Raw genomic sequence first — 20,557 nt, 5'->3', positions numbered from 1 at the left:
AGGTATTTGAGGTTTTCCATCTGGCATTCTCCTTTTCTCATAACCTTATTTCCATATTGTAAAATATATAAGTAAACTTTGTAATTTTATAAAAATTAGTATGTGTATACTTATGTGTATATTTTATAGAGAGATATAGACATATGTATATATACAGTCTACATATTATACACTTACATTAATTCTAACTAAGAGTAGACCAACTAGATAATTCCTCTAGGGAAGGTTCCTTGAACAATATAAAAATGGATCTTCAGAAGCAAACAACAAAACAGCCTTATACACCCAACTGCTGCTTAAAATGCTTATAAACACACAGGCAGTTAACCATTTATTGATTGCCTATTTATGGTTTTGGAATATCCAAGATTATGGAAAGTATAAGATAATACTTCATAAAAATCGTGACAAAGATGATGGTTGATGATTTAAAAATAAACCTCCATATTATAGAAAGTTACGTAAATTTACCCTTTGAAAGAAAAAAATGCTGTAATAAAATTAGAGTTCTCTTTTTAATAATCTTCTTTGAGTAAAGAAATAATTTGCAAACTTCTGTTTTATATTGTTACTGTCATGGAAGCAGATCTTTCCTAGGGACTTCACAACATCAATCACTACAATGCAAGTCAGTTAATTCTTTGGAAGGACTGATCTAAAGGTTTAAAGATAGACTTTTTCGTTGAAATTCCTGAATTTATATACTGTGGGATTGGCTATAGACACTATAAAATGTAAAGGTAGTTCATAGTGCATACAGTTCCAGCTCTATTATTTTCAGGCACAAAGACCATATAATTTTGTACAAAACTTTGATTTTTTTATTTGCGAAATTAAAAATATGGTATTATATATATAAACTTCTATTCCTCTATAAATATAGATGATTTTGTGATAATGAACAGAATAAATGCATACCAAATTCAAAGACCATTGTCATTTTAGGGTATGACAGACATAGATAGATTTAGGTCCTAAGTACCGGCATTTTGATAAACTCTTAAAGTTTAAAACAATACATCAGGAGGATTGCTTTTCTCCTCTTTTTCACAGAGAACTAAAGTGAATATTTTTAAATGGCTTTGAAAGATTTACATTTGACACATTTCTGTAAATCCAAAAAGGAGCACACAGGATTTAGTGCAGTAGACCTGCACACATTCTCCCTTTAGCATGCATGCCCATATTTTGTTTATTTCAGGAGCTAATCCCATCAATTATTCCACCTCCTTTACCTCCTGGAATCTTACCAGGTTATTATTAGTGATGTGGATTGTTTCTCCCTCAGAATGTGTTGTTGAATAATAATCGTAGTAATATGTTGAAAGTGTACAAGTTTTACATTTTAAAGTTTCTGATATATGTCTAATTATTATTTGATTGAAAATAAGAAAGTAGCACTTCATTTTGAGGACATCCATTACACTGAAATCTCCTTCAAGTTTTCATATTCAGTTTACTGTTTTGCTGTCCTGTTAAGGAAAGCAAAGATCAGCTCCTTAACAAAGCTTTCCAGGTGACCTAACATTTCCATTTTACAGAATGGTAAATCTTTATGCAGGCTGTCTCAATCCTAGAGGCACGTTGCCAGGCATCCGTATGCAATTAGAATTAACATTTTATAACTCCCATCTTCAGTCTCTCCCAACCCACACAAAGATTCATGCCTCTTCCCAAATATCAGTAACCACATCTTTCCATGACGCTGGGCAAACCCATACCAGGTTTTAGACGCTGGAGAATGAAATGAGCTCATCCACCAAAAATTAGACTTAAAAAAAGTTTGGCATTGGTTATTCCACTCACCCTCTAACCAACTTAGGTGGAAGAAGGGAGTGTCTGGGCGTTGGAGGCCAGAGCTAGGGAGGCTGCAGCTGCCAGTGCCCACATCCGTGGGCCTCCTCGAAGCTAGGGGTAAGGTTCGGGACAGTGAAAATTTCAGCTTCGGATAGTCTAAGGGACAGGCCTTTGCATTCTGGCCCCGGACAAGGGCTGACTTGGGATGGGCGGGGTTCCACTCTCGGACTTGCAAGCTTTGTGGAGTTCTGTACCAGACCCCAGCAAGGATGGGGAGGGAGGGAGCAGACAGAGGAGCAGGAAAGTGATCCGGGCGGTGCAAACCCAAGCGCTCCCCCACCCCGCGTCAGGGAGGGGCGCGCCAGCACCAACAGAAGCAACTGAGCAGTGAGCTCTGGTTTTCTCTCTGCGGTACTCTGCAAAGGGCAAGAAGAAAAAGTCTCAAATGGTTAAACCGCCCTAAATAATTACAATTTAAACCCCCCAAAAAAAACAAAAACAAAAAAGGAAAGTAAAAGAAAAACTCGTGAACGGTTGTCATTTAAATACAAATATACTTACAAAAAATCTTACACAGGCTATTTACAATCATAAAAGCGTACAGTCCCGGTACCAGAGCAAGAGAGGTCTGTCCATCCTGCTCTGGCAGTTGGGCCCTCGAGTCCCTTTGCCCCCAGGGACAGAGCTTTTGCAGGAGCTTTGTTGTTTAAAGGAGCCCGCGAAAGTGAATGGCTAGTGAGAAAGCCTCGAGTAGCCAGACTTGGCAAGGATTCCATAGGGCCAGCATTTTGGGGTGGCCGGGACCAGGCCGAGGGCTGGGAATGGGCTGAGTCCCCAGTCTCAGACGGTGGTCTCCCCCTGTTTGCTATTGGTGAGCCTAGTGTAGAACTTCCTCCAGGAGTTGAGGGTCTTGCCGGACCAGATCCAGAAGCCTGACGTGATGCCCACGATCAGCGTCATAAGATACTTGATCATGAAGACTGTGAAGTCAGGGCTCATGGGCGGGTGCGGCGGGGCGCCGCCCGCCTGGAGGTGGGGGCAGGGGATAGCATAGCTCTTGCAGCTCTGGGCCACCCAGCTGCGCTCCCACTGGTCCCGGAAGGCCTGCTCGTAGAAGTAGCAGGCAATGACGATAGTGGCTGGCACCGTGTAGAGCACGCTGAAGACGCCGATGCGCACCATGAGCTTCTCCAGCTTCTCTGTCTTGGTGCCGTCGTGTTTCATGATAGTGCGAATGCGGAAGAGGGACACGAAGCCGGCCAGTAGGAAGGACGTGCCGATGAACAGGTACACGAAGAGTGGCGCCAGCACGAAGCCGCGCAGTGCGTCCACGTTGTTGAGCCCCACGAAGCACACCCCGCTCAGCACATCACCGTCCACCTGGCCCAGCGCCAGGATGGTGATGGTCTTAATGGCCGGCACGGCCCAGGCGGCCAGGTGAAAATACTGCGAGTTGGCCTCGATGGCCTCGTGGCCCCACTTCATGCCGGCCGCGAGGAACCAGGTGAGAGAAAGGATCACCCACCAGATGGAGCTGGCCATGCTGAAGAAGTAGAGCATCATGAAGAGGATGGTGCAGCCCTCCTTCTTGGTGCCCTGCGCCACTGTGCGCGCCCCGTCCTCGGCGAATTTGTCGTTACACACCACCCGGTCCTCCAGCAGGAAGCCGGCGATGTAGGCCACGGCCACTGCCGTGTAGCAGCCCGACAGGAAGATGATGGGCCGCTCCGGGTAGCTGAAGCGCCGCATGTCCACCAGGTACGTGAGCACCGTGAAGAGCGTGGAGGCGCAGCATAGCACTGACCAGATGCCGATCCAGGTGCGCGAGAAGCGCAGCTCCTCCGGCCCAAAATACATAAGCCCGTATACCTTGGTCGGCTCGCAGGGCGCGCCGCAGTCCTTCTCCCCCAGGAAGTGGTAGTTGAGGTAGGAGGGCACCTTGAGGGCGCGCGGGCACGAGAACTTGCCTCGTTCCGACGCGCCGGCGCCCCCCGCGAAGCCGCCCCCCCTGTACCCTCCGCCGCCGTGCTGTGGGTTGCTGGTCCAGAACTCAGGCAGCAGCGAGGGCGTCGGGGTGCCCTTGTCCGACGTGTTCTGGCCCACGCACAGCTCGCCAGCGCCGTGCACCGGGAACTTCTCGCACTTGAGCGTGTCAGGCCACTGGAAGCCGAACTTGTTCATGAGCGCCTCGCAGCCCTGGCGCGCGCGCTCGCACAAGGAGCGGCAAGGCGGCAGAGCCTGCTCCAGCACGGTGCACACGGGCGCGTACATGGAGCACAGGAAGAACTTGAGCTCCGCGGAGCACTGCACCTTCACTAGCGGGTAGAACTGGTGCACCTCGAGGCCCGCATCCTCCTGGTTCGTGTGGCCCAGCAGGTTGGGCATGATGGTCTGGTTGTACGCGATGTCCGTGCACAGCGGGATGGAGATGGGCTGGCAGTAGCCGTGGTCCGGTATGGAGATGCCCCGCTCGCCGTTGTACTGCTGCCCGCTCTGCTGCTGCTGAGGCGGCGGGGGCTGCTGCCCCGGCCCGGGCCCCTGGCCGGCCGCCTGCGCCCGGACCCCCAGCAGCAGCGGAGCCTCCAGCAGCCAAATCAGTAGTAGCACTCCGCGCGCCAAGCGCCCGGAGTCAACTCGGGGGAGACGGCGGCGGCTGCCCACGTCCCCGCTCCCCTCCGCCACCGGTCCAGTGCGGAGCGTCCCGGCACAAAGTTCCCAGCTTGCGCCGCTGGCGGCGGCGGCCCGAGACTTCTTAGGCGCCTCCTCCTCAGCCATACTTTCTCGGCTCCTTTCTTGGCGCCTCTCGGCTGGGGCTGGCTGTGGCGCGGCCGGCGGCTGCTCCCCCTGAGGCCGGGGCGATCTCCTCCCCGCCGGTGCCCTCCGTCGAGCCCGAGCAGTGCTCGGCCCTCTCCACCGGCTCCCGCTCCGCGTCCCGCAGCCGCCGCCGCCGCGGAAACTTGCGATTCATGAAGCGCGGGCTGCGGGGAGAGCCCGGGTGGCTCGGGCGCGCCGGGGTCGCGTCCCGCCTTCCTGGCCCTCGGCTAGCTGGCTCCCGGCTGGCGGCGCCGCGCTAGTGGCGGCGGCCGGGTAGAGCGCGCAACTCTCGGCAGCCCAGCAGCCTCGGCTCCCCCCTGCGCCTCCGCCTCCTCCTCCGCCGCCGCCGCCTGACCATTTGTGTCAATCCCTCAACTCGCTAGCTCTCCTCTCCCTCGCGCGCCCTCGGACCGGTTTCCAGGCGCCCCGCAGTCTGTCTTTCACCGGGAGGGAGGAGCCTTGAAACAGACGCGGAACTGGAGGCTCAGGGACCGTCGCCCAATCTCTGTACTGACTTGCCGGCGCAAAGGGCGCCAGCCGCGGTGTTCCCAGAGCGAAAGTCGGAGGCGGGCGGATGAAGGAGGAGGCGGGAGAGGGAGGAAGTAGTATTGGTGCAGAGGCACCTCTCGGCACAAAGAGTGGGTTTGCTATGAAGCGGGACAGGCTTGGTTGCTTTTGCTTCTGCGGAAGAAAGGGCGAGGACAAGTAGGAGAATGGTCCCATATGCTGCTGGAGATAATGAATAGGAGTCGGCGGACCGCGCGATTTAGCTTTTCTTTTATCCATTTTTGTGTTTAAAAATTCTGCTCTTAACGCTGGTTACAAACAGCAAACCAAGTGCTTCGATCAGAACAGATACCTTTGACTTAAGGAACGCAAGGCTTCCTTTGAGTTTATATCTGTCGAGGTTTTGTTTTAAATATTACTCTCAAATCCTAGAGCTCTCAGGCTGGGCTTGGCGGGCTTTGGACGCGCCATTTCCCCCAAGGAGAAGTTCACGGGATCGCTATCAAAGGAAGAAAAACAACAACCAAACACAAACTTTGATGGAATTTAAAAAGTAAAGTCAGATATACAGTCCACTATTATTATGTTTTCTGTGGTCGAACTCCTTTTTCTCCTCTTTATCAATCCAGAAACAGAAGCAAAGAGAAACTGCCCGTTAAATATTTAGAGAGAAAAACTTGAGAACCCGACGACCTCTCTGAGGGAGCAGAGGAAGCCCGCGCTGCCTGAGACCCCAGAGGTGGTTCGGGGCCGGAACTGCGCCTGGGGGCAGCCTGGGGCCTGGGGGAGCTCCTGGGAGCCTTCCAAAGCCCGGAGACGCCCACGGACCTGTGGGAAATCCTGGGAGGGTCAGACCCGGGCCAGCTGGGTGCCACAGGCCGGGCTGCAGAGTGGTCTTCCACTCAGACGCAGAACTGTGGATGCCGGTTCGCAAAACAAACAAAACAACACAATTCATCTCAGCCGACTTACATTCTTGTTGTTTTCGTGTAAGATTTTTTAAAGTGATGCTTTGACTACGTGACTCAGTTTTATCAATAAAATGCCACTGTATTATTAATTCTACCTAGGATTGGTTGACCTATGATTAGACTCTCTTGGGATACTTTTCTACAGTTATTTTCTATCTTTTGTTTATCCATTCATTTGTTTAATAAATACTTACCAAGCTCATATTATGCTGTAAGCACTGTTAGGTAGTAGAATACAAAGATAAGCAAGACATGGGCTGGCCTTACAGGAGGGCATAGTGCAGTGGGGCACAGAGATGTAGATCAGTTCTCTTGATGCCCATCCCAAAGCTAAAGGAGCACAGGAAAGCAGCCAGCCAGTGGAAGTGGGTAGGGAGGGTTCTGGTGGAGAAGTGGGTGGAAGGTGCAAAAGACAGGAGCTCTGAAGTGCTTAAATTGCTGCAGGGGGAGGGGGGTGGGTATGGCTGAGATATTATGAGGAAGGCAGGAGAAAAATTTTAATCCATGCTAAAAAGTCTGGGTTAAATTATATAGACAACAGGGTGCTGTTGAGGGTCACTTTTTCCCACATAAGCAGGGGGTGGCTGAACAATATTGTTATAATTTATATCTGTTTGGTATGTTAAACTCAACTAAAATGCAGCTTTTTTGGTCTTTTTTTAAAGAGGAATGCTCCTCAAACTGTGATCTCTGAACCAGCAGCAGCACCTGGGAACTTGTTAGAAATGCAGATTCTCCAGCCCCATCCATACCTACTGAGTCAGACATCCAGGTGAGTGTGATGCACTCAAAGTTTAAGGACCATTGCTCTAGAGAATAACTGTTGTATCCTTTTCTACACTGAGCACTATATTAATAATTTTGAGGTTAATTCTATCTTGAAATTGTCATATTAGTGGGTACCAAATGGTATTTTATATTGGGCCTGATCATTTACTGTCTAATCAATCTGGTCATCAGATCTGCAAAATTGAATTGATCATCTAATTCCTGAGAATGAATCAGACCACCGAACTGCCTAGGGCCACAATGACTGAACATAGAGCCCTCATTCATAAATCATTTAAATCATGAAACAGGAAAGTCAACTGGAAGTAAAATTCTTCATTCTCACATAATTCATAGGATGGATTTTAAAAGACAATTCCAGCTGGATAATGTACCCACTAAAAAAAGTTCAGTTTATCAATATTCGCAGATACTCTCTTAAGAGCCCCAGAGTTTTTCAGAGCTTTGCAGTGGTTCAGCAGGTGGCTTCAGGATGACTGGGAAAAAGGGAAGCTGGGGCACAATGTCATTGGGAAGCTTAAACATTAGTCTACATGTAAAGGTCACTACTTTAGGTGAGTGTCACTTGTCCTACATACTAAAAGGTCACTGTGAATTTCATCACCGTGCATGTTGGTGTCTCTAAAGATTGTGCAGTCATATCTTTACCTGTTGAAACGAAATGACATCTATTTGTTTCAGATATATATATTATCATTTTTCAAATATTCATGGATGTAGTAAATTCATAAAATTCATATTTGTTTTAAAGCATTTCTGGGTTCCTATTTTTTTAAAGAAAATGCAACAGATATCATAATGAATGTACAACAGGTATTATATGTGAATGAGTGTGTGTGTGTGTTGACAATAATTCATGAAAGATTTTGGTATTGAAAAGGAGGTTGGGAAGCACAGGTGCTCTCTGAGGTCCTTAGAGCACTCACCGTTCATAACTATTCATTTTATCCTTCAGCATCCTGGCCCACAGTCTCCCGGGGATACCTTTCTCTAGCCTCTCACCCTGATGCTCTTTCTTCTGCTGATAACGTCCCATGCTTAGAAACTTTACCAAGCCATGTTTCTTCTGCCACTCCTCTTGTGTAAAGACTACTCTGTCTTGTGTTCCATTCTCTCAAGGTCATTCTTGGTGACTGGGCTTGGTGAAAAGTCAATTTATTCTAGTGTATTAATTACCAAGAAACATCCAGTATATTAAGCATCCACCATCACCATCACTTCAGATGCTTCCTCTTCTCCCCCAAGGGGGTAGGGCACAGGGAGTTCAGCAGAATGCAGTTCTGTTCCCCAGAGTAGGTCTGTCCTGCTTCAAAAGTTGTTCTCTTGAAATACGTGAGCTTGTTTTATCTTCTACTGGACAGTGAAGTTTACTAGGGAGGAGGCTCAGAAGTGCAGTCAGAGCTAAAAAGAAAGTCATTTTTGCCAGATGATGGAACCAGAAGGAACCCAAAATATCATCTAAGGACTAGTTAATTTTCTCCAGTTTATAATTAAGAATACTAGACCCAAAAATGTTAAAGGAAGAGATACAGGTTAAATGGCCTTGTTTGGCATGAATTTTGTTAAATGCTTATTTTAATCCTTTCTATATTCTTTTGAGTAGCTATCGTTCTTTTTATTTTTTAAAAAAATCAGTTTTCTGTAGAAGTTTTCTCTCAATGGATTGTGTAAAAAAAGACCTTGTCAAAAAATTGTTTCCTGAGAGTTATTTTCCAAAGTTAAAAAAAAACAACAACCTAGGTTGTCTATCTATTTTTTACACCAATACGTTATTTCATTTATCAAACCTACGTGATACAGAGGAAGGTATTAAAATCAGGAACAGTTCAGGGTGGTAACCAATAAAAATTAGTGTTATGGAAGGTCTTTTGGGGAGGTGATAATAGCAGTGCTAACAAAATGTAAGAAGGAAAATATGAGCAGCATATTTTGACATTAATCTAAAATATATTATTTTCTCATATATGGTGGAAGGGGTTGAGATCCACAGATAAAAATTACTAAGTAAGTATGAACTATTATGAACTTGGTAATAAAAATACTTCAATTAGGTAAAAGCTATAAGCATAACCCAATTCCTCCTTGATACTGATTCTTCAAGCATCAGTCAAGTTTTCTTATATCGAAGATCTTGTTTTATCAGCCCTTGCCCAAATCTTCTGAAGTTTCTCCAGACTGCTTATGTCAGGTTGAATATGGATAATTACCAGTTCCAATTACGTACAATTGGGTGCACATAGACTCGCCTGGAGTTAGGTGACTGCTCCAGGTGCAACCTGGCAGATCTAAGATAGTTTAAAACTCAACTTTATAAGGTTGGACTCACGCCTCTGTATCACTTTTGTATGTTAGGAATGGAAAGTGAGAACTTGGTTTACTATGCTTTGAGTGTCTGATGCTTATCTTCGAATTCCTAGTGAAGAGATATTGATTGGTTCAGGAGCTGGTAGTGATTAAGAAAGGCTGGGCTATGCTATTCCCACCTTCCTCGGAGGCATCACCTGAGGTCTGTTATACTGTCTTTGTAGAGACACTTTATCTAAGCTTTCAGCATAGATTTCTACTTCTTTCTTCTTGAATTTCTAACCCAGGAATTATGGCAGAAGCTAATTCTTAACTTCCAAAACATCCGTGTTCTTTTGCAAAAACTCTAAAACTAAATGTCTTTTCTTTCTTAATTTTTTTCTTCACTCTTACACAAATCTGTTCTTGACATTGGTGAGATTGTTCTTGGATTCATTTATACACAGAACCTCAATTCATAGGCTCTCTTTGAAAGATCCATCTTTTGAGAACATATATTGCTTTCCCTAAAACAGCTTATCAAAGGAGACTGTCAGTTTGACTATCCTGACTTTTATCTTACAGGGCATTTATAGCCGATTAATATTAAGTCCTAAACTAACTTATCTTTTGTGAGTCAGCCGTAATTTGTTAGAATTTACATTTTAAACATGGTTAAGACTCAAATGTTGAATATAGATGGGTATATTCAGTAGGTCTAGGTTCTAATCATGGATTACTTATACACAAATCTCACAGAACACATTTAAAAAAAATAGAAGTATGAAAGGGAGATCACCATCACTGAATTTATCATCAATAAGGTAGGGTAGTTACTACCCCCAAATCTTCTTATAGTTCAAAGATTAAACTGTAAAAGAAGATTTTGCTAAATATATTACTTAAATCTTAGTTTAAAATACAAAGAGCTATCTCATGACTCTGCTTTAATGAGTTCTGTTGTCATTATGCAATTGGAAATAGTGTATACTATCTGGGAAAACTTTTGCAAAACATGTACACATTTGTATTCGATCTAAAATGCAGTCCTTCCTCTGAGGCCCTGGGAAAGAAATATAGATGGTCCCTTGTAAATTAAAATGTTATGTTTCTTAAAGAGGCCTCTCTGATTGGCTAAGATGTGGGGAGCATAGTTTGGAGTCATTTTGGTGCCGAAAGAGGTTTTTAAGAGTTCAAGTAAAACTTGTGCCTCTGGAAGTGAGCATGTCTGCTCTCCCTTCTGGATGACTTGACATTTTGTGTGTGTGTGGGGGGGAGATAATATTATACATCTTTTAACATCATAGTCTGATCAAATTGTGGGTTTTTTTTGTTTGTTTACTTGCTTCTTGCTTTAACCTGAAATCCTCTGGCTGAAGATACAACGTGTAAGTCAATCCATGGTGTCTAAAGTATTAGTAAAAATTCTTCTTAAAATAACATCTTTGGAATTATGATTAAGAACAAATGGAACAGGCAACCAGACATTTTCATTGAGATCCGACATTTCTTTGGACAGAGTAAAGAAAAGCACTGGGCTATTTGTACTTTACTAGACATCTAAGGCGAAAGAGATCCTAATACTTGAAAAAAAGTGGAAAAAGAAAAAAAGATCATTTTCTTCCATGAACGTTATCGTCATATCATGTACCTGACTTAATCTTCACAACAACGCAGATGCAGGTAGTTAGATGATGACCCGCAGTTCGGATGCAGAAATGGAGGCTAAGATGTTGCCTTGCTCACCCAGCTGGCCATGGCGGGAACTAGAATTCAAATGCAGCTACTACATGCATTACCATGGCAGCACACCCAGGGAAACAAGATAGATCCCATAGCTTCTGTAACCTAATTAAGTTCATTAGAAAATCCAAAACTCTGCCAAGAATCTACCTCTAAGACAGTTATTTGGATGTTTTAGTATAAAGGATATCGAACACCACAGGTCACTGTCAGATGGCCACCCATGATAAAACCCGAGAAATAATGGTACATTTTAGATGGGGGAAGGTGTCTGTAAGGCGGCAGAAAAATAGATTCAAAATGTAGCTTTCCTGTGATCTGATCTGATCCATGGGTAGACCTTTAGGGGATATACTCGCCATTCTTACATCTATTTTGCATCAGAAGAAAAGCCCGGACACTGGGGTATTCTTTGTGCTCAGCAAAAGGCACTGTCATTTCTTTTATCATGGTGAGTTTTCTTGCTTTCCCGAGACTCAGTTTCCTCATTTATAAAATTAGGATGATAATCTAATGAATACCCATTAGATTGGGTATCTTGCTGGCTTTTGCATACTGTAATTCTGATCACAACAAAGAAGTATGCATGTTTATATTTAAAAGTCAGAGTATTAATCAATAGGCAAATGCATTTGGTAAAACTGCCTTAGCACATTGATTTTAGGAATCTCTGCATTATTGATCTGATAGGTTGGAATGCAATCGGGGTCCATTTAAACCAAGGGCTTTTCTTTTCAGCTTTCATTTTCCCTCAGTTCTCTCAAGAACAGAAGTAAGAGAAGTCCATGTTTACATGGGCTCATGAGCTTCCCCTTGGGGCTCTGCAGTGTGTGGAGTTTGTATGTCATTCTGTTTGCTGCAGGCCCTTCAGATTAATACAGACTTAGCTTAGAAAGAAGAAAGTAAACTTTGCCATCATTAAAAACTGATAGATATTTGAAAATTATGCACACAGATCAAGGTTGGATCTGATTATTTTGATATGGCTAATTTTCCCTTTTACTCCATTGTTTCCCCCCAGATCCATTACTTTCTGAATGTTCCATATACTTATTGCTATATAACAAACCACCTCAAATTTAGTGGCATAAAATAATAGCCATTTTACATGTTCACGAGTCAGAATTATTATGTTCATGGAGTCAGAAATTTGGACAGGGACAGAGAGAATGACTTGTCTGCATGCCATGAGGTCTGGGAACTCAGCTGGGAGGACTCCAGCAGCTAGAGGTGACTCAGGCGGTTGAGGGCTGGAACAGTTGGAGCTGGAGGATCTGCTTTCAAAATGCTTGGCCCCTAGGCAGGGACGCTGGACTCTGATGGGACCGTCAGCCAGAGTGCTGACGTGGCCTCTCCAGCATGGAAGTCTTGGGGTAGTCAGACTGTACAGACTGTAGTCAGAGTGTACTGGAACTGTTGTTCCAGCCAGCAACACAGAAGCTGCATGTTCTTTCATGACCTAGCTTTGGAAGCCACATAGGGTCACTTCCAACGTATTCTAGAGCCAAAGTAGTCACAAGCCTGATCAGATTCAAGTGGAGGAGACCTAGACACCACTTCAGTGGGAGCAGTGTCAAAGTATTTATAACAACTTTTAAAACTGCCACACTAAGAAATCTGAATTTATAAAATAATTTTATTTTATGTTATGAGGGTTAAAGATAGCTATAATAATAACATTTGCTGAGTGCTTACTCTGTGCTAGTTAATTCTCATATTCATTCTTTGAGGGATGTCCTATTATTATCTCCATTTCACAGAGGAGAAAAATGAGGCTTAGGGAGGTTAAGGAACTGGCCACACCCTACTGAACAGGAGAATGGAGGTTGAACTGAGATTGTCTGGCTATAGACTATAGGAGCTTCACCACTGGGCTATATCATTCCTTCTTAGCTAATTAGAGCAAAGCCTTTTAAGAACTGTTAAACAAAAAAATTAAAGCTATGGGCCCTCACCAAATATTAAGAAATGTTTTGCATACAATTGTTACTAAGACAATTGTTACTAAGATGTGGTGGTCTTGGACCAATAGCAATGGAACAAAATGTCTCACCTCTACCTAGACACCTGTACATTGGCAGAGTATTTTCCTGGCAGGATTGGACAAGCTTAAACTGGTAGAGCTGGAAACTTCCCCAGGAAGAATGAGATGAGTCATGGAGTTTGAAGGTTACTGTATTGTGACTGCTGGGAAATCAGGCTTTCGTCTTTTACTCTAGTTGGATATCATTACAAAGTTCAGAGATAGTTTTGCATCCAGAATTTGGCTGTTATCAAGACATATTCTGACACAAAGTTATTTCATCTTTCAGGGCAATTAGAAAGTTGATAGCTAAAGCACAGAGATACAAAGCTCCTGTTTTTGACCTCAGTTTTTACACATCAGACCAAGTAATCTGGCAGGTTCATGTCCTCCAAAAAATGTAAAATTGCAGAGAGACCCACCTCTGTAATGAATTAAAAATCTGTGTCCTGCAGGAACCCTGCTTCTTACTAGAATACCTCAGCATGCAGGTCAGATAGTGTAACCCTTGTGACACTGGCCTGGAAATGCTAAGAGCTTGGGATGTAGTGAGCAACCCCAGAGTTCTGTGGCTTTAGAACCAATGTGGATACTGAAATTTCAACCCTGTCTGCCCTGTTTCCAGGGAATTGGTGTAGACTGGAAATGGGATCTCCTCTAGCCTTTCATTTCTATCCACCCCCAGCCACTCTCCCTGCTGCAAATGGCTGTCATGGCTGCTCTGTCCACACCCTAACCACCAGAGACTTCCGGCATTGTTCCTGCTGCAATGCTTCCCTCTCACCAGTCAGTTTCTGATGGGACACACAGCCCTGCAGGGTCCACTGCTTCACAGAGCTACCGTCCTCCTCTCCTGCACTGCCCAAGTTTAAAGAGATTTTTTTCGACTATGGTAAGAAAGAGCCTTCATCTAATCTTGGCATCCAAAGGTAAACAGGGTCTTTGTACTTGACTCTTTCTACCGTCAGGTAATATAGGATGTTTTCCAAAACCTGAGCAATTCAACCAAGAGTCTCCACTCAAAGCATTTCTCACCAACATGGAATCCAAACCCACCATGGTCCCTTAACCCTCCCGCCCAACCAGAGTAAAGTCTCATTCTTTCCCAGGCACTTCCCAAAGAGCTGCATCAGTCTTATATTTCCATTTATTCATTCATTCAGTAATTATTTATGGACCACTTACCATGTGCCAACTACTTCACTTGGTGTTCAAAATACAGCACCAAGCATGGCAGGCATCCTCCTGTCTTCACAGAGCCTTCATTCTAGCACTGAAAAGGACACAAAACAAATACACCATTCATTATACATGCATACCTGAGTTCATTCCAGTTGGTATAAATTATTTTAAGTCTTTGGTTGGGAGTTATAGACAATTCTGGATAGTTTCAGGAAAGAACAGAATCCATGGGAAAGTCATAGAAGTGTCTAACGGAATACAAGGAGGAGATAAACTAGTGCAAGAGTCAAATTAGCTCTACCTCTTTGCCAAGAGTTTATGGGTCTTCCTTCTGATGTGCTTCATTAATGTAACTTAATCATCAAAGCTTCGAGTCTTTCAGTTCAAAAGGGAATGTCTTTGGTCCATCTTAAGGTTAGTGTCTGCTCCTGGACTAATGGATCAGAGCCAGGGAAGCTGGTCTTAGTGTACAGACACTGTTGAGGGGCACCCCTGAACAATGGGTTAAGACCCCAGAGAAGAGGTAAGGCAGCCTCTGCAAAATTATTTATACAACAGAAGTTGGAATGGCCCCAAGAGCATCTGACCTAATTTTGGGAAGGGGGTGGGTTCAAAGAAAATTTCACTGTGGATGACAAATATAATCCCATCACCGAAAGGATGAAGAGGATTTAGCTAAGGCAAAAGGAAAAGTGTGGGAAGGAGAGAGAGTGGGGCATAATGATAAACAGGCATGGTATCTGTAACTCAGAGGTAAGAAGGAGTAAGACACATCTGAGGACCCATGAGAAGGCTGGATTATAGCCAACAGCATATCTGAACTGGTGGACTGGAGGTCTTATCTTCAGCCTCACATACCTTTGATCAGCCCTCCCAGGAAGCCAGTGGGACACCGGGTGGCCAGTAAGGGCACTGCTGAGTACCTGGACAGGGCATCCAGAGCAGTCTCTTTGCTACTGTTTAGTAATAGACCTAGTTGACACCTCTGATTTATGACTATCCTTGCCTTTCAGAAAAATACTCATCTTCTTTACAGTGTCAGCTACAAATTGGCACTTGCCATGGGCAGTTGCCATCCACCTCTACAAGGTTAAGTCACGTGATTCTGCAGCTGCTGACCTTCAACACCCCCTGAAGGGAATTCAGGGTGGAGAGCAGAAATGAGGCACTCTGTGCTCTGGAAAAACTGGCAGAACAGGTCTTCAGATAGTTAGATATTTTTAGGAGCTGATTTTATGAGTGCAATTCTTGCATCTCCTCATATCTAGAAAAGCACTAAATTCCTTCATGGTGATGTCTGCTCCTCGTGACTAGCAGAAACCTTCTGCAAAAATATGTGCTTGATTGCATGTACTCTCCCTTCACCAAAATCACATATATTCTGACCCTCCCCCCTACCTCTGTGGAGCAGTTTCTCAGAGCTATCTGAAATGCTGTCTCCCGGGATATAGTCCTCATTTTGCCCCAGATAAAAACTTAACTCGCAACTCTCACATTGTGCATTGTTTTAGTCATCAACATAAATATATTGGCTTTTTTTTTCAAAAGAAAAAACAGATTAAAATTCACTTCACCTACTTTCTCTAGATTTTATAGATATGCTACCTGATCTTTGTATCTATAAAACAGACCTATATAAATTCTAGCTGAATTTTAAATAGTTCTTAAAGCTGCTCTTGAATTTTAAGAGTCTATAAAATTACTTTCCTATTAACCTAAGGCCAGAAATTGAGCTCTTTTGTTTTTTTGGAGAAATAATAACCCTAGGAGTTACGTAAGATGATCTGACCAAGATTTATTAACACTTTAGGGAATAATTCCAAATAGCTATTGTGATAACAGTGGTGATTTAAGCTGAGCAAATGTGGAAGTCTGTGGTGGATTAAAGTGAGCCACAAATTCCTTGCCGTTCCTCTCATTAAGAGATGGAGTCTATTTCCCCTCTCCTGAACCTGGGTTGGCCTGGAGAGTTGCTTTGACCAGTAGTGTAATGAAGGGGATGCGCTACTGTGCTAGCTTCAGGCCTAAGCCTTCAAAAGGCAGGCAGTTTCTGCTTTGTGCTCTTGGAAGCCAGCTGCCATGCTGTCAGGAAGCTCCAGGACTACTGAATGGTGCGAGAGAACACAGACAGGTCCCAGAGGTTGAGATTCCAGTACCAGCCATGCTCCCAACTGAGTGCAGCTCCTGGTTGATCTAAGTTGTACCCTGTGAGCTGGAGAACTGCCCAGCTCAACCCACAGAATTAATATATCATAAATGTTTGTGTTTTAAGCCATTCAGCTTTGGGGTGGTTTGTTACACAGCAATAGCCACTGAAGAGGTTCCATGTGGATTTCTTTTCCATTTTTTCGGGAGGTAGTGGATTTTTTTCTATGACTCTAATGTCATAGAAGCCAGCAAAGAGAGTGTGCCATGAAGAATGGAACAGCCTTAGAGGAACTGAAAAGACTTAAACCTCTTGGTGGTTAAAGGGAAGTATTCCAGGAAAGAGAGAAAGGCTGAGGTATACAGTAGGATGGGAATGTCAGGGAGAGATGTTTGTAATTGATGGAGTGAAATTCTCAAAAGGTGGTAAGGGAGGGGTTTCTAGCAGAAGAAGGGGTTGATTTAGCCTTGGGAGGGAGGAGGTAACCTCTTCCCATGAAAGTGGGACTGACTGGGGAAGAAAATCCAGGAAATCCTGAGGTGGCTGGGAGAAAAACTGAAGAAGCTAACATCAGAGGATGGGATCCCAGTCAAGCAGAGGTAAAGATCATATGCAGAGGAGGAGGGAAGCCAATGATTGCAATAATGACCTGTTTGGAAGAATACCAATAATAAATAAATAATAAGTAGGCAGACTAAGTATGAAAAATCTTAAATCACAGGTGGTGATTCACTGCAATTGTTCTAGCAGTTGGAAGAGAAAAGTAAACATTTAATAGAGAAAGTAAAAGCTGGCAGATTTGACCTCCAGGGCCCAATGCCTTTCCCATACGTAACTCATCCGAATGAATTGCCTTTTCATTCCTTCTTTAGTGGAACTAATCTTCAGCACAGTGTCCACAACCAGGGGAGAAGGGACACGTTCCTGCAACAAAGGAGATGGCTCTTCTGAGACCTAGAGATTCCCCTCACTCAGGAAGTGGGTAGCATCTGGGCAAATCAGCGGGTATGAGTCCCGTGTTTGGTAGAAGTGGCCACATGGAAGCTCTTCTCTTTTTGATGACCCTGGAAAGTCTATTTCATGTTCTCTCGAAAAAGGAGAAGGGAGCTGAACGTGGAAATCATTAAATGTTCTCAAGTGTCCTGTCTGCACCCCTGAGGAGGAATCACTCTTTTATTTAAGTGTGTGATTTGGTATCACCAGAAGTGTTAAGCTAAATATGAGATGAGATAATTTATAGGGTTTAGTAACACATGACACTGGATGTATTCTGCTTCTGTAGCTCATTAGCTGGGTGACTTTGGACAAGTTTATTTAATGACGCTGAGCCTCAGTTTTATCATCTGTAAAATGGTGGTTATGAAAATAGCTTCTCCGATTATCTCACTGGCTGTTGTGTAAGGATCAAATGAGATAATGAATATATAGGACACTTTGAAAGCACTCTCCAAATATAAGGTATATTGCATAAGTCACTTGTGAAAAATACCTTTGCTTACTGTAGAAACTCATCCGAATCCTGAGACAAACTAGTAGGAGAATTTTACTCTTCCTTCCCCAAAGCACAAATGAAGAAAGGATTTTTTAATACTTTCGGGCGATATCTTGTTGGACTCTGCATGGAACGGATTTGTAATTTGCTGAGCTTCTGAAACCTTCTTTTCCAGTCACTCTGCTAAAGTACCAGTGAGTCATCCACCTAGATTATAAGCGCAGTGGGGTTGGGGTCAGGATGATTGGCTACATGGGAAGATTCTGTCTGGAATAGGGTTAAGTGGATAACCACTGACATAGGAAAAAAGCCTTTGAGTGGCATGAGAAAGAAATAGTACATTTTCAGACAAATAACTATTATAAGTTTGATAGCTGCACAGTGTTCTGGTTTAAAGACATAAACTCAGGGACCAGATCATGTGCATTTGAATCTCAGCTCTGTCACTTACCAGCTGTGGGACCTTAGGCAAGTTGTCTAACTTCTTTGGTTTTCCTCCCTGTACAATGAGGAACATAATGGCGCCTCCTTCATGGGGTTATTGGGAGGAGCCAAGGAGTTAATATTTATAAAACACTTGGAACAATGCCGGCCACATGCAAGTGCTACATTAACAATTTATTAAATAAGTTATGGGGCAGATGGTATTTAGTACATCAGACTCCACTTAGACCTCTATGTTTGTTTGCTAATTAGATACACTGAATACAAATTTTAAAGAGACTGTGTGTTTACAGACCTAAATGTAAATATTTTCAGAGACATCCCCTGTATTTGGTGTGAAACCTTTACATGAACACATTACAGAGACTTTCTTAAGACATCAAACCAGGTTTGAGAACCGTGATTGCACATGTGCTCTCAGATTGGGCAATGTGTTTAACCTTCACGTGGGCAATGTGTTTAACCTTCACGCCTCAGCTGCTCTCTCTGTAGTAATGCTATAAAAAATGCTTGCTTCACAAGGGTGTCATGAAGATGAAAATGAGATAATGTTTGTAAAACTCTTAGTGCTTGCCTGGAGAGGCGCCACCTAAATGCAGACTGTAATTATTAACATCATCTGGTATCCTAATGGTGACTGGCTTAAATGCCATTATCTTACTAAATGACTAAAGCCAATCTTAGAAATTACAGTGTTGGGTGGTTGGATAGTTAAGAACATAGCATCAGACAGCTTCCTGCATGAAGGCTGTTGAGAAGGCTCCACCGCTTTGCTGTGTTAAAACTCACTAGCAGCGCTACCTGGATTCACCTGGGGCAGACTCTGAGAGCTTCACCAGTTTGCAAATATGGCTCTCTCGGGGTTACCCTCTGTCATTCCTGAGTGGTCCCAAGTCCACAGAAATCTGGAGCGGGAAGATTTGGAGCGTGAGTTTCCTTCCTGAAATTCATTAGCCACATGGGCTCACAAAGCTTTTTAGAGTGGTTTAAAATTTTGTGGAACCAGTGATATTAATCTTCTCCTGCCTGTTCCAGGTTTACATGAGATAGACAGATAGGTGACAAATGCTTATTGAGTAAATTAATAAAAACTGATAGAGCCAGAAAATCTTTCTATAAAATTCTGCTATCCCTGGGGGGCAGAATATTCCAAAATGGGAGACATATAATTGGTAACAGGCAAGGTGATTTTAGGTGGTACACAGATGAATATTATATATATGTATATATACACAAACACATATATAGACACATACATATACACTTCTACATGTGTGTCTGTATAAAAATTAAATACTAGGACATAAAACCTGTGCATTCATGGATATTATTGCTTAGGCAAAGATAAAGTTGGTAATTGAAAAAGATGGTTGGCAGTAACTAAAAAAATCTATTTGACTTAAAGGAAAAGATTAGGTAATTAATAGTAATAGGAAATAATAATGCAGTTTTTATAGCAAAAATCATGACTAACATTAAGGAAACTCCATCTTAGAAGAAAGATGAGAGAGCCCCTGTTCGTTTCAGATTTCTGAGTGCGGGATTTAGATCTCAGGGCAGAATCTAGAGAACAGTGATTTCTCTGGATTGATGGCCACTGTCTGCAAAGTCCTTTTACATGCTTTTGCTTATTTTCAGATCAGGTATAATTATTTTTGTTTCATAGACAAGGAAACAGACAGTGTCCTTGAAAAGTTGTGCAAGAGCAAGCTGGCAAGTGAATAAAAATCTGCACATGTTATGATACTGTTTAGGGAAAAGAATCATATGCTAAATGGTTTTTACAAAGTAGAAAACTAGTTACTAAAACTAGCGGTCATTCATTTAACTCCCTGGAAACCGACACTGCTAATGGTGGTCCTGTTCTTCTGGGATCTTTCGTGGATCATGTGCTGAGCGCTGTGCTGGAGCAGAGGCCTCAGTGGGCATTACCTGGTCTCTTACTTCAGGAGCTTAAATCTGGTCGTAGGTTACCCACTACTAGCCCAATTGGGCCTCCAGTTGTGTTTTGCTTGAATAGTAGAGTGTTACAGTTTTTTAAAAATGTGTTGTTAGTATTTAAGAAGCTGGAGATTTTACATAAATATCTGGTGCCTGGCGTTGCTTAAAAACATGTGAAGATCTGGCAAGACCAGGTCTCGGGTTCTTGCTTAGTTGGCCTTGGGCAGGGACTCTGTGCTCTCTGGGCCAACACAGTCACTTGCTGGACTCACGTTTCTTTCCCTCCTTTACCTTGGAGAGCCCAGATGCAAAGAGCGGTACAGACAAGTCAGCAATTCTTAACAAATCAGCCCTCGCCAGGGAGCAGCAAAATGAGCACAGTGGACATTAGCCTAAAGTGTAAAAAACACAAGTTGGGAGAAATC

The 20,557-nt window shown here is 43.6% G+C and overlaps 2 protein-coding genes across 2 annotated transcripts in view; one reads left to right on the top strand and one right to left on the bottom strand.

The window, feature by feature from the left end:
* Nucleotides 1-2,331: 2,331 nt before the first annotated feature.
* FZD1 (frizzled class receptor 1) lies at nt 2,332-5,029 on the bottom strand. The gene has a single exon (XM_022585367.3). The coding sequence runs from the start codon at nt 4,570-4,572 to the stop codon at nt 2,638-2,640; it is 1,935 nt and encodes a 644-aa protein (XP_022441075.1). The 5' UTR covers nt 4,573-5,029; the 3' UTR covers nt 2,332-2,637.
* Nucleotides 5,030-5,829: 800 nt separating this feature from the next.
* The window catches only part of LOC111180776 (uncharacterized), a 43,017-nt gene continuing 28,289 nt past the window's right edge, over nt 5,830-20,557 (top strand). The window contains exons 1-2 of the mRNA XM_089917035.1: nt 5,830-6,107; nt 6,755-6,861. Of these exons, the coding sequence (XP_089773161.1) occupies nt 6,039-6,107; nt 6,755-6,861 (176 nt within the window). The 5' untranslated portion in view covers nt 5,830-6,038. The remainder of the gene's footprint in view (nt 6,108-6,754; nt 6,862-20,557) is intronic.

This window comes from Delphinapterus leucas, chromosome 9 (assembly GCF_059928025.1).
Source record: "Delphinapterus leucas isolate spDelLeu-1000000601 "Yukka" chromosome 9, BTC_Dleu_Yukka2, whole genome shotgun sequence".
In the NCBI taxonomy this organism is placed as follows: Eukaryota; Metazoa; Chordata; class Mammalia; order Artiodactyla; family Monodontidae; genus Delphinapterus; species Delphinapterus leucas.
Note: the sequence above shows the minus strand (reverse complement) of the source record. Positions and strands in the feature narration are given on the sequence as shown.